General features: G+C 42.7%; 1 protein-coding gene across 8 annotated transcripts in view; it reads right to left on the bottom strand.

Annotated features, from left to right (window-relative positions):
* TLE1 (TLE family member 1, transcriptional corepressor) overlaps positions 1-14,225 on the bottom strand; it is a 91,986-nt gene extending 77,761 nt beyond the window's left edge. For all 8 annotated transcript variants that reach the window (XM_081278499.1, XM_081278495.1, XM_081278498.1 and 5 more), the window contains exons 1-4: positions 14,095-14,225; positions 13,198-13,298; positions 11,695-11,758; positions 11,532-11,576 (exon numbers count right to left, since the gene is read on the bottom strand). In XM_081278499.1, the coding sequence (XP_081134625.1) occupies positions 11,532-11,576; positions 11,695-11,758; positions 13,198-13,298; positions 14,095-14,118 (234 nt within the window). In that variant the 5' untranslated portion in view covers positions 14,119-14,225. The remainder of the gene's footprint in view (positions 1-11,531; positions 11,577-11,694; positions 11,759-13,197; positions 13,299-14,094) is intronic.
* Positions 14,226-14,582: the final 357 nt, after the last annotated feature.

The following is a 14,582-nucleotide window of genomic DNA, read 5'->3' on the forward strand; positions in this document are numbered from 1 at the left end:
AGGCTTGGAAAAACATGAAGTAGACAAGTATAAATGAAGCAAGGCCTATGTTACAGTTTGGATCTGAGGTGTCCCTCCAAAGCTCCTGTTGTCAATGCAGGAATACTCAGAGGTGAAATGATTAGGTTATGGGAACTGTAACCTAATCAGTCCATTTCAGTTTGAATGGACTGACTGGGTGGTAACTGTAGGTAGGTGGCCCATGGCTGGAAGGGTGCATCTGCTTTGCAGTCCCTTTGCGCGTGCTTGTGTGAGCTCTCTCTCCTCCAAACACACATCTCTCTCTCTCCCTCTCTGCTTTCCAGCTGCCATGAGTAAAGCTTTCCTCCACCATGCCCTTCTGCCTCACCTTGGGCCCAGAAAAATGCTATTGCCCAACCATGGACTGAACCCCTGAAACCCTGAGTCAAAATAAACCTTTCCTCCACTAAGTTGTTCTATTCAGGTATTTTAGTCACAGTGACAAAAAGCTGATTCACACAGCCTGCAAGTCCAACAGACAGGATAGAGTTCTAAAGCGATTGCTAAGAGATTTAGATAAGGGCTATGTGTCCCTGTGCCAGGATCCAATGTTAACTGCTCCTATATATAACTAACTAAATCCACGTAAGTATCCCATGGGGTAGGTACTGTTGTCATCCCCTAGCTCTCCTTGCCTGTTTTCTTTTTAAAGGAGAAATAAAATTAATATCCACAGAAAAGGAGGTTGGGAAGGTTGACAGACAACTCCTGGAGAACAATTCCTGTGAGTTCCATGGAGGGGGATTATGGCTTACTCTAATGTCCCCCTGCCAACCCCCCTGAAAAAGCTCATTCTACAAAAATAAAATAAGCTGATTTTTGACAGCTGAATAACTGAAAAAGACAACCATCTGAGAATGGAGCAGGCACCTGTAGCTGCAGGCTGCATGGGGACAGGATGCCCTGCTTCTATCCTGGTGTTCCATTCTTTATTTTCTCCATCCCAAACCAAGATGCAGATCAATGTTAAGACCCCCTCCCCTAAACTCAAAGTGACCTTTTTATTTTCACTCTCTAATCCATAGAAGCCTTTCAAATGGCACAAATAAAGGCGGCTGCATTTTGTTCTCTAAATCAATTTTCTCCCTAGACATCAACTAGATGTTCCTGCACAGAGAAAGAACAGCCCTTCCCTTCTAATTCAAAAATCCATACTGCCATTGGCCTTGCGAACTGCTAAACAAGCAGTATCGGCAAGTCACTTGTGTTCTGTAATATATTTACTGCAAATCCCAATGGCTTGCCTCCAGATGCAGTTTTCTATTGTGTCTGAGTGTGTCAATACACTGGCTGGTCACCGTACTTATAAGCGGCTCTGACCAGCTGTTTGCTCAAGGAATCAAGAGGGCACAGGAAGAAACAAAGGCTGGGCTCCTGAAGAGCCGACCTGGAGGACACAGCCTTAGAGAGACAGCTCAGCATGCTGAGGACCTGAAAGAGGTTTTGTTTTCTGGCCCTTCACACCCCCATGCCACCCACAGGTGAAATTCCCCACCAGGACAGTTTCTAAACAAAGTTCAAAAATCAAGACTCCTTTTGCAAAATCATTCTCCAGCTTACTACCCCATCCACACTAAAGCCATCCCCACTAGCAAAACATTGGTTAGATCTTAAAGGTGCATTATAATGCAAGTTTCATTAAAGGGCCAAAAGGAAGGTAGACAGGAAAGCTTGGTAAGGGGAGTATAGTTTTTTTTGTTCAAGTACAAATCTATGCTTCCAGCTGACACTTGATAAAGAAAGCACCTTAACACCATCATGGAGAACTTAACACAATCATGCCCAAAACACAAGGGGGCAAGTCTAGTAGAAAAATCTTATGAAAACCTGCTAAGGCAGAACTCTTCACATATACATGAAAATCCCTCTTTCACATGAGTTTAAACTGATGCTAGTAGCTAAAGACAGGCCTGATCCTCTGACAAGCCCTTCCAAATTCTCCAGATTCTTCCAAATTCTCCAGATTCCATAGAGGGAATGGCTCTATGTAGGAGATATACAACATGCAGGTATTATAAAATGCTAATTTACAGACTCCAGGCACAATAGAGGTGGGTGTAAGATGGGTGTTCACTGTGTATTTCTCTCTCCTTTTCTGTTGATTTGAAATTTTTCAAAATTCAGATGTTTAGGAGAGTTTAGGGCCAATGCAAGGACTTTAATAATCAATAGTCATAGTCATTATACTACCAAGAAAACTGGTGATTAAGTCAAATGTAATGCCTTTCAAGAAGCTTGTAATGTAATTTATCCACAACCCTATTGGCAGCTGTGGTTGTCCTTAAGCAATACGTGACAGTTCCAGGGACAGTAATGTATGCACACATCAATTCACACCAAAACCCAGGCCTCAGCAACATGCTACTTTTGTTTTCTCTTTTTAAGTACAAATCCAAATGCATTACTATAATTAAACTCCTCATTAAGATATCTCAATGGTTATTCTGTGAATCACCTTTCCAAAAGAAAAACAAGAAGTGGTTAGATGAGATTATTACAAACACATTGAACAGATTTCATTTTTAAATTTTTGCTTAAGGATCCCTTCCGGCACCTGGATTCCATGGACTTGCAGAAGAATCCTGAGATGTACACAAACAAAATTGTTGGTAGAGCAATGTTGTGTGCTTGTGTTTAAAAAAAAAAAAATTGTACAACTTTTTTTTTTTTTTTGCAAAGTAGGTTTCAACTTTCAAATGTTCAGGACCCAAAACACCTGCAACTACCACTATACATGAGGAATACTCTAAATACACTATATACCAAGCACCTATACCGCAGAACTCACTGGGAAAGTAGATACACCTCACGCTCAAGCTTAGAGTGGACTACAACCTAGTTGGAGGAATAACAGAGGCACATGAACAAACCTTATGACAGAACACAGCAAAGTAAGGGTGTGACAGCCTGCTCTTGGTGCCCTCATGGAAGGCCCTGAGGGAAATAGGCAGTGTATCTGAATGAGACCTTGGAGAAAGCTGAGGAAGGCCTGTGAAGTCTGACCAAAAGGCCTGGACTGTTTATGAAGGAAACAAGAAACTCAGTTTCAGTATGAAAAGACTGAATTAAAGGGTATACAAGGAAAAGAAGGAGATGGAGCCAAATATGAATGAAGCAGCAGTCAGGGGCAGACATAGAAGGCTATGAGTGACCGGCAAGAGTGGAAAATAAAACTTACAAAGGCCCAAAGCCCCAAAGCCATATCTGATGAGGTACAGCATTGTACAGCATTTACCGTCTTAAAGGTTCTCCCATTCCAGGGTTAGAGCTGCAAGGAGCGGATAGGTCTGGATAGGTCTGAAGTAGGTTAGTCTCCGAGGTAGAAAGGATATACCCTAGGGTCCAACTTAGGAATTGCCCTGACATGTAGCACTTTTATTTTAACCTCTCCATTGAAAATGTCCATTCATGGGGGCTGATTCGGTGTGCAAGTTCAAATGTGCCTACATTCTCAAAGCCTACCCCTATCTCACCTAATGGGTAATAACTATCTAATGAATATCTATTAGCACACTGGGAAGAGATTTAGGGATGCTCAGCAGGTTGTTCACACAATTCTACCCTTTTCAGGAAGTTTACATATTTGTGGACATCCCCCACATAATAATTTTTCTATTTGACAGATGAAAATTTTAATTCAATTGGTAGAATCTTCAGATTTTGTTCTCCTCCAAGGTTTTTTGTTTTGGTTTGTTTTTTTGTGGGGGCTACAAGGAACTGAACCCAAGGGCACTGTACCACTGAGCACATGACCATTCCTTTTATTTTGAGGTCTCTATAAAGTTGATGAGGCTGGCCTCAAGCTTGTAATCTTCCTGCCTCAGACCCCTGAGTTGCTGGGATTAATGGGTATGCACCACCATGACTGGCTCATTTTTTCTTTAACCAAAAATGACCAGTACCCCACCCTTTTTTCTGCTAACAAATTTTGTGGTCAAAAAATGACAAAGTAGGGCTGAGATGTATCTCAGTGGTAGAATGCTTATACAGCACGCCAATGCCCTGGGTTTGATCTCCAGCACAATAAAAAAATTAAAAAATAAAATTTCCTTATAAAAAAATAAAAGGAGAAATTTACTTTTTATACCCACTATGTAAGCGTGAAGGGGAAGGGAGTAAACAATTATGTTCCTTATGATTCAAAGCAGGTAAATGGAATTATTAAAAATTTAAATCTTATATCAGGCACAACAGTGCACACCTATGATCCCAGCAAATTGGGAGGCTAAGGCAAAGTGTCAAATTGAGGACAGACAGCCTGGCCCTGTCTCAAAATAAAAAGTTAAAAAAAAAAAAAAAAAAAAGGACTGGGAGGGGCTGGGGATACAGCTTAGTTGGTATAGAGTGCTTGCCGTGCATGCATAAGGCCCTGGGTTTGATCCCCAGCACCAAAAAAAAAAAAAAAAAAAAAAAAGGACTGGGGAATGTAGCTTAGTAGTACAGCACACTCCTATGTTTAATCCCCAGTATAGTACCAAAAATAGAAGGGCAGGGGACTTAGCTCAGAGGTACAGCACTTCCTAGCAAGTATGTGAGGCCCTGGGTTAGAACTCCCTCACCAAAAAGATTAATGTTAAATAATGAAATATGTAATTGTGTTAAATCACATATTATTTGAGAAAAACCATATATTTCAACATTTCAAAAACCATTATAGTGACTGGGCAGTCAACCAACTGGGCAATTTTGAAAACATTTTATTTTTGCAAACAATTATTTGAGACCTTGTTTATTAAATTAAGTGAATGGCAATACTTGAATATCATAATATGTTAAAATTTCAGTGTAAATTATTTCATTTTCCAGATGAAACCATGCATCACTACCTGTACACACTTACCTCTTACCTATACACAATAACTACTTAAACCATCAAGTTGGAACCCGGCAAGATGGCGCACGCCTGTAATCCTAGTGCCTCATATTTCTCCCCCACAGAACCATCCTATGGTATACATTTTACTAAAGAAATCTCCAATATCATTAGTGAGGGTATTCTGAAAGTATAAACGCCTGATCTTGAATAAGCCAACTGACAAAAAAAGCTATCTAAAATTGAATTAAAAAGTGCTATTCTAAATACTCCACAATAAAGATACTAGCCGTAAGAATTTCAATTTAAAAGAAAATCTGAGGCAACAGTAAGCAATGGTGGGGGTGGGGAACTGAGTTGGTCAAAGTGAAGGGCCAAGTTTCTCAGTTCCCTCCTGGTCATTCTGCTGCTGGAGGGCACAGAGGTTGAGCAACCAAGAGCAAAAATTCTGCTCTCTGGATGCATAAAATGGCCCCATGAGCCAGTAACTGAATATATCTTTAATTTAACTACCACTCATGATGGTTTATTTAAATATTTACTAAAGAAACAGATTTCCTTTCTGCTTTTTTTAATAAACATTATTTGGAAGAACATCTTAAGCCCTCTGGCAAAGGACTCTCCTCAAATTCCACAAGCAGTGCTGGTTCTGTGGAGTGTGCTGGGATGATTCCTGCCATGTGAGGCCAATAGACTTCAATCTATAACTCCCTCATTTACAAAAAGGGAACCTGAAGCCCTGGATTCTAGTGACATGTCTAATTCCTAATTAAATAATCTCAGTGAAAGAAACAGAACCAAGGCAGATCCTACAGGTCACAGCCACTCCCAGCAGGAAGAGGGGGAGGTTCTGACCCCCACACTGGCCCAGCTCTGCCTCCCTTGCATCACCTTAATCTGACCTTGACACTGCTCATTCCCATCCTTAGAGGAAATTCTGATATTTTGTTCTGTGTGGATTTGGGGAGGGTATTCATTTTGAATTTTTAAAAAATTTTATCAGACTTAGAGTGAATCTCAGTGGTAGCTAGAATGCTTGCCTCACATGTGTAAGGCCCTGGGTTCAATCCCCAGTATGTACCCACCCCACCCCCAAAATTGTACCTGTGCTGAAACTATTACTGGGCTAGGATTTATCTCGGTACTTGCCTAAAATGCATGAGGCCCTGAGTTCCATCCTCAGAAGAATGGAGCAGGGAAGGGTATGAGGAGAGGAAGACAAGAAATGAGAAAAGGAACAAGGAAGAAAATATTACTAAACCACCTGTAATCTCAACTACTCAGGAGGCTGAGGCAGGAGGATCACCACCAAGTTCAAGGCCAGCCTGGAAAACTTACCAAGCCACTGTCTCAAAATAAAATTTAAAAACAAGGGCTAGAGCCGTTGCTTAGAGGCAGAATGCTCCTAGGTTCCATGACTAATATCATATAAAAAAAAAAAGTATATGTAAAATTAATCATGATTACTATATTTTCTGATGTCTCCTTAAACTGCATGTCTGAGGCTTACCCCAGAGCAGAGGCCCTGGGCAGAAACCAACCATCAGCCTGCTACTGAAGGGGCTGGGGAGGTAGCTGTTAAGTAGTGAGAAACTGGCCCTGCTTGATTTAAAAAAAAAAAAAAAAAAAAAAAGCCGGGTGGGGGTGGGGGACTGGACAGGCTAATCTTACAACTCAGAACCTAGGCTTTAAATACACTGAGAGATTTCTTTGAACTTATGCTTGTAAAGGGCAAGCCTAGCTAATGAAAATGAAGTTGGGATCATTCTAATCTTGATGACAGTTACCCTCTTCATATTACAAGGTGCTTCACACCTGGTGGAGCTTAATTCTAAGTGGTTATACTTCAGCCAGTCTTGAGATTTTGACTGAGGGCGGTAGATCACAGGGCTGGGGTGAAGTTTAAGGCAGAATGTACAGCTGGTATGTGCAAGGAGGACCCCCAGCACCAAACAAAACAAAACAAAACACCTCAAAGTGAGAAACTGAAATTAAAACTGATTTAAAAACAGGGCCAGGCACAGTGGTGAATGCCTGTAATCCCAGCTGCTTGGGAGGCTGAGGCAGAAAGATTGCGAGTTCAAAGCCAGCCTCAGTGAGACCCTGTCTCTAAATAAGATACAAAATAGGGCTGGGGGTACCCCTGAGTTCAATCCATAGTAGGGTGGGTGGGAGACAGGGCAGTAATTGGCACAGGGACACATGACTATAATCCCATTTACTCTGGAGGCTGAGCCAGGATTACAAATAAAAAGACCAGCCTCAGCAATTTAGCAAGACTCTGTCTCAAAATAAAAAAGACAGAGAATATAGCTGGAAGGTAGAACACGCCTGGGTTCTATCACAGTACCCTCGCCCCCTCCATACAAACATAAAAGAAAGTAAAACTTAGAACAAACAGTAAATGCTACATTGAGAAATTAACCCTCGGAGGAATCCCTTATATAATCCCACAGAAATACTTTCCAAAAAAAAAAAAAAAAAACTCACTAAAAAGCAATTATTTTTCTAAGAGAATTTTACAGCACACACTGAAGTTCTGATTCACTCAGAAATGTATTGGTTCTTCTGTTCTTAAACATATTTTAACCAGAAGACAGTATTATTCAGTCAGATATAACTTTCTACATACCATGGTTTGTGACACCCACAGATCTGAAACCAGAGAAAACTAGCACTGCTGTTTTTCCTAACTTTTAGAACATATGCCCATCCCTGATATGTCCTGTAAATCATGAAGTTGAAGCTGGGCACAGTGGTTCATGCCTGCAATCCAGAGACTTGGGAGGAGAATCACAAATTTGAGATCAGCCTCAGCAACATAACAAGGCACTATCTCAACATAAAAATCTCAGTGGTAAAGCACCCAGGGGTTCAATCCCCAATAACCCCCAACACACACACACACACACACACACACACACACACACACACAAAGTGAAACTAATCAGCACAAAAAGAGGTAGATGTGGGTCACAACACACAGGTCCAAGGGCAATTCTACTACTGGCCTCATCTTCCCAAGGGCACCTGGGGTGGGGGTGAGGGTGGGGAGGGAACAGCACTAGTTACCTAAAACCAAGCAACCCCCAGCTAAAGCTTCAACAGATGCTGGGCCTTAAGCAAGCCCCAGTCATGAACATGTGCTCACAGCTTCAGGCAAAACAAAATACCTATATAAACTACTTTAAGGGATGCCTATGGAGGGCATGAGACCAAATCACTATTAAAATCTGTAAAACTGATGTCACTAGTGATAATTCATAACCTGGCTTTATCAGCACACACAAAAAAAGATACACTATTGGGATAAATAAGGATTATGTATGAAATTTACAGTACATTTTGTTCCCCAAAATATCAAACAAGATAATACCAAGACATGGAACAAAGAAAATCAAAGATCAGGCTGTCATACACACTGCGGCATTGCCCTTGAAAACAACCAGACTCACATGGGTTTCCTATTTTTCACTGTACTTATAATACTCTGATGGTCTCAGAATTCCTTCAAATTTTCAAGTCTCCACCTCTCTTTTGCTTAGAAATAGATAAGAGCTGAGCTGGGGATGTGTGCTTGCCTAGCGTGAGGCCCTGGATAAAATCCCCAGCACCACCAAACCAACAAACAAAAAAGCTAAAATTCAACATCTACATGTTTAGAAATGGACAGACAGGGACCTATTAAAAAGCTCTAAGGAGGAAAAAATTGTCTTAATGCTACCATAAAAGACTCAAGTATCTATTCCCATGCTGGCTCTGCTGCCTTTTCAGTAAGGAACCACAAATGGGAGCAGAGAAAGTAAGAGGAAGCCTTATCAGGAAGTGTTGACACAACACAAACAGACTGGGAGCACCACACCAAGTAAGGAAACCACAATTATACCACTCTTGATTTGGCCGGTGCTTCCACTTTAAAACTTCCAGCCGGAGAAGCTGGTAGTGAGATTTGACATTGAACTCTAAGACTTACTCCTTCCGACAAGCCCGCTGAAAGGTAGGAAGGCAGAGCAGTCGTCACACTGCAGACAAATCTTAACTGCATTAAAGCTCTCTACATGGAAAGTTTCCCCATCACTGCATTTTTTTTCCCCCAGTAACAAAGATGTTGTCAGAAATGACAATTTTTTGTGTCCCCTGATGATGCCTTGCTAGCATTTGGTTATAAGCCATAAAGCAGGAATAATTTCAGCCTGTCAGGAGTCTTCGCTAATGCCCAGTTTCCCCCTAGAGAGAATTCCTGTCAAATCTAATGAGAGCTCCAAAGGCCCTCTCTACAATATAATGAGCACTTAGGCCATGCTGGTGATCAGGCGGCGAAAAGCATCAATTTGAGCCTGGCTGCACCCTGGGGGCCAGACGTCACCAGTTTTAATAAGAATTATGATTACTAGCTGCACCAAATGCCTCCTCAGAACTTATTATTAATGTGTGACAGTCAGAAGGATGTTTTTCAAATGTAAGACCACTTTAAACTGAATTATAGCATTACTTTGCACACCACTCTAGTTAAGGGTCTGTCAGCATTTACAATATAAACTAAATTTCAGGGGGCTTAATACCCTACTATGAAGAACATGGTTTCTCTCAGCATTTCACATTTTTCAAATTACTGAGCCAGTTATACACAGCATATTATTAACGCACACATTCTCATAGATGGACAATATATACACATAAATGCCCAACACAGTACAGAAACTCACTAGAAAACTATTTTCACACCGTGGGGTTTCTGACACTCTCTCACCCCCTTCCCCCTAACATGACAAAAAGGTCACCCTGTCATGTAACCTACAGGAACCCACAAGAATTACACCTCTTTTATCTTCCCCAATAAACCCAGCACCAGCATACAACATCACACAGGGGTGGTGTTCCCTTGTAAAAGAGTCGATGAGGTTATTAAATCCTTCAAGTTTATGGGTTTAAAAAAAAAAAAAAAAAGAAACTCAAGTTTCCTCTTACACTTAAAGAATATCTGTCCCCCCACCCTGCCTTTAAAAAATGTGCCCTTGAGGACATCTTAAAAAAAAAAAAAAAAAAAAAGTAGCTGGGCATAGTAGCACACACCTGTAATCCCAGCAAACTGAGGCAGGAAGATCACAAGTTCAAGGCCTGCCTTAGCAACTTAAATAAAAACAAATATAAACAGGGCTGGGGATATAGCTCAGTGGTAAAGTATCAAGTCCTAGTACTGGAGGTTTGGGGGAAGTAGCAAATTAGGATGCATAGGCAAGATTTATCTGCATAATTAATTTAAATGACCATAGACATGAGCCATAGATCTTCTGGTTTATTTACTATCAACAAGGCATAATTGTCTCAATAAGACACTAGCCACTGAAACAATATAAAAACAAAGGCACAATCCCAGTACAAGCTAGGCTACTAACTTTGCAAATCAGAGTAAAATCAGCACTATTTTAAAAGCCCAATTACATTACTAATGAGAGGCCTTGAACTAAGCTATCACTTTCCAAACACATATCTGAAAATAGATCTAATGTACATGATAACCTAACATTATGAAATCTATGATGAATTAAAAATCAAAGAGCACAGTTACAAAAGCAGAATTCAACTCTGAAACACACTTGCTTAATGAAAGTCTTTGAATATAAGGAAGATCTGAAGGCTGAACTAATCAATTTCTCCACTGTGCCCCAGCCGGTCAGCCATGCTCTTTAATTTAATGAAACAAGGGTTTGAGATGAAATAGCACATATACATCAAGTAAGAATTGTATTGTTGCACTTTGAAATGTGTCCAACTGTGCAACTTCATCTGATGATAATTTTTTAAGAGGCAATCGATTTCTAAAAGACTTATTGTACCAGCGTCTTGATGAAAAAGTGAATGTCAGCATATCTCCAGAATACTTACACCCTGCCATTAATGCTTTCTTTGGCAGACAATGACTACTCAATCGAGGGTCCTTTGGGCTGATCAATCATTTAGCTTTTCTTCTCTTATGAGGTCCTTAGTGCCTTGTTCCAGCTCAATACTCTTTTTACACACCATTATAGTAGCCATAAGTGTGAATTTTATGGGAACTTGCAAACTCATAGTCATAGCTAGAGCTTTCCAGTCACTAATCTTTTCATGCTTTTAAAACCACTAGGACTGAAGTAACTCTCAACATATGCTGTGGCCATAAAAGGATGCTTTTTTCACTTCCAAACCTGCATCAACTGAGGAATTTCTCAAAAAGATGTCTGCTGATAAGTCACCAATCCTCAGGGTCACTCCGTGTAACCCCAAAGCATAAGGAGTACTCCAGTTAGTCATATACCTTGTTTAATCTGATTAAGAAAACCTCCTAACCATTCTTCTTCCCCACACAGGTCCACACTTTCTTCCCAAACAGTACAAACACTACTCGAAATTTCAGCAATTCTGTGAGAGAAACCCCAGTAAATTCTGGAGTCTCAGTTCTTATCTGTCTGTAAACAGGCTACTTTACATTTCCAAAGCACCTCCCACCTAGTCATTTAAAATCAAGGTAATTGTCAAGAAGCAATCCTTGCTGCAGAATACTACCATTACCAATTCGCAGGAAGATACAGGACACTAAGAGGAGAGAAAAAATGACACACAAACGCCCACCCAACAACCCCAGGGCTGAGGACAAAGTCAGTGTTACAAAATCATGAAGAAATTTCTCATTTCGGCTTGAGAGTCAATTAAAGCTTACCTGCTTATGCATTTCAATGTTTAGTCCATATGACATTTCATAATACTGTAAAGAAAAAAAAAAAAGAACCCGTATTTCATTAACTCATGCTGTTATAATGCTAAGAATATATACTTAATGATACTTATATGAAAAGAAAAAAAGTCCAATTTTTGATACCTACCATCACATAGTGCCTCTGCATTTCTGTTTTTTCACTTGCCAGTTTCTCACATTCCAATTTAAGGCTATGAAAACAAAACAGGCAACTTAATGTAAACATTATGTCACTTGTTTTAACATCTGCCTCACATATTTGCACTTCAAGTAAAAACAAAGACCAATTTGGAAAAACCATAAACTATCTAGGTAAACACCTGAAAGCTTTGTCCTTGCATTTAACAGAGAAGAATAAGGTTAACAGTACAGGGTATCCCTTTCAACTACAGTTCTTTTTCTTCTTGATGCATACCTGGTCCGATGTCAAGAATGAAAAGTCCATCAAAACAGATTTCTCCTCATGGTTATCTGTTCCTTACTTCCTTGCAAAGTTCACTTCTCTAGACTACACCAATATCTGGCCTTTGCACACTTTTCTGACTTCAGCATAGTCTGTACCATCTTGCCAATTTAAACAGTCTCTAGGTTTGAAAGTCTTACCTGTAAAATTACTTCTACTATGGCTGCTCCCTTTCAAAACCTTTGATTTTTAAATCCCTGCCAAAATATGTCAAGCAGCTACCGAAATGAAGTGGGTTGAAGTTCTCCCTGTTAGGTAAACATGGTATGTGCAAGTATGCCTCAAGCTCTGGAGATAGTATTTACAAGTAGATAAAAGGTCAATAATCAGAAAGCCCCTGACAAAATAAGAAAATTCACACCCAAGCCACTTAGCTTATCTGTGTGCTTTTTCTCAAGCACTACAAAAGTAAAAATGTCAATACAGCCATTTCTTAGCTCCAATGAGCCAAAACCTCATAGGATCAAAGGAAATAAACTAACCTTTCTGGAAAATTCACCATGGGCAGAATACTTTACCAATAGTTTCATTTATAAATCCTTTGACGGTAGGTATCATTACAAGTAACTAAGGCTGACATTAATATAAATATGACTCCTCTCTCTTGTCCCACTCAAAACAACCCAGAATGAGGCCAATGCAGGTGTGCTTTCCCCTACTTGTTATCCATCTCTTCCCTCATCATCACCAGTGATGGGCGTAGCTAAAAGCATCTAGCCTTCCCTAATGGACTTTGTTTCAGACAACCCAATTTTCTAGCATGGCAAACAACGATTTCAACATGGCTTTGCTTCCATGAACCCGCACTCCAGAGCTGAGGCATCGATTGAACCAATGTTTCAGCTCAGCCTGTTGCAAAATAAATAAATGAAGTGCAAATATTGACGGTTCTCATGCAACTCCTAAATACACGAAAAAGGACTCCCTGGAACAGCAGCAAACGGGCAAAAGGGAAACAATGGGAGGAGGAGGAGACAAGAGAAAAGAGGCGGCCCGAGAAGAGACACTGAAGAGGGTAACATGAATGACAGGTCTTAACTGCGACTCCACACGCCACCGCCTGGACGCCAGTACTAAGTACAGGCGCCGCCGCCAGTAGAATGGGAGATGAGGGGCACCGGGCAGCCTGGGCGACCGACCACTCGCGTGACGCGGCTGGACACGCACCTGTGATACTGCGCCTGCAGGAACTGGAATTCCTCCTTAATCCGGTCCAAGGACTCCGGGATAGTGAACTTGAAGGGCTGGCCTGCAGCCTGGTGAGGCGTCTGGTGTCGACCAGCGAGGGGCACCGAGGCACCAGAATGCGGGAGGATGGATAAAGCAAAAAGTCAGGGGAGGGAGAAATCGGATAAGACATAAACAAAAATAAAGTTAAGTGGTGAAAAAACGAGCCCCAAACTCAACTTTACGATTCACTTTGGAGAGAAAGTGGCCCTTCCTCCTGCCCTCAGCTTCTAAAAAGGCTCAGAACAGAATCTCCTCCATCCTCCAGGGCGGATCGCGCCTTGTGCCTAGGTCAACCAGACCCGGGAAAGGGAGCTGCCCCGAGACTGGAGAGGACTAAGCCAGATCGCGTCGCCGCCGCCGCCGCCGCCGCCCCCTCCCCCACGGGGGTGATAATGACCCCGGGGACGGGAGGAGAAAAACAACAGCCTAACGTTCCCCATTCCCAGAGTCGCCGGGGCCACCACTGGGCGCACCAGAACGGGGGCTACATTGACATGTAAATAAGGGAGACAAGAAACAAAGGGGGGGGCACCCCACACGCCTCGGGAAAATGGGAAGGATGTGGCTCCGGGAAAGAAACCCCAGCCTCCCCGGGCGCCCTCGTCCGCCCTGTCTAGACGTCAAATAGGAGGGGGCCCAGAAGGAAAGGGGGGGATTGAGTTTCACTTCACTCCCTGCCCTAGGGTGGGCGAGCCCAAGACCCACTCACCCTGGCACCGCTGGGGGCGAAGGAGCCCGCCAGGTTGCAGTAGCCACTCGTCTCTTACCGCACAGGGAAATCACTTCCCCAACCCTCGCTCAAGCCCCCCATCCAACCACCCGCCTTTGGCTCACCGGGTGCCGGCTCTGCGGGAACATCGCTCTGGCGGCTGCCGCGGCTCGGTTCCCGGACAACTCAATTCTCCGCTCAATTTCCAACTTTAATCCCTCCGAGGAAAATTAAGCCAGGAGGCCAGGCAGAAGCGGGGCGCGCTGGCCACGCACCCGGGCGCGCTCTATGGCCTCTCGGTGCCGGCGGCAGCTCCTGCCTATGGGATTCCGCCCTCAGGGCCACATTGTGGGGCGCCCAGGTGCGGGCTGCTCCAAAAATCTGCGCGGCGTCTCTGGCTCGCAGAGAAAGAGCGCGGGGGTTGCGTTCCAACCCGCGGCCCTCGGCCGCCCAAACGAGGAGGTGGGGTCGCGGTGACTCCGGCGGCACTCCTCTCCGAGATCCGCGTGCCGGGCGCCCGTCCCGGGCACACAAATCCAGGCGGGCTCTTTTGCTTTGCTCTTCTGATCAGCCTCCTCCCCGGGTTTTCCCCGCGACAGCGGTGGCAGTAGGC

Source organism: Spermophilus citellus (assembly GCF_964194105.1).
Source record: "Spermophilus citellus genome assembly, chromosome: 2".
Taxonomy (NCBI): Eukaryota; Metazoa; Chordata; class Mammalia; order Rodentia; family Sciuridae; genus Spermophilus; species Spermophilus citellus.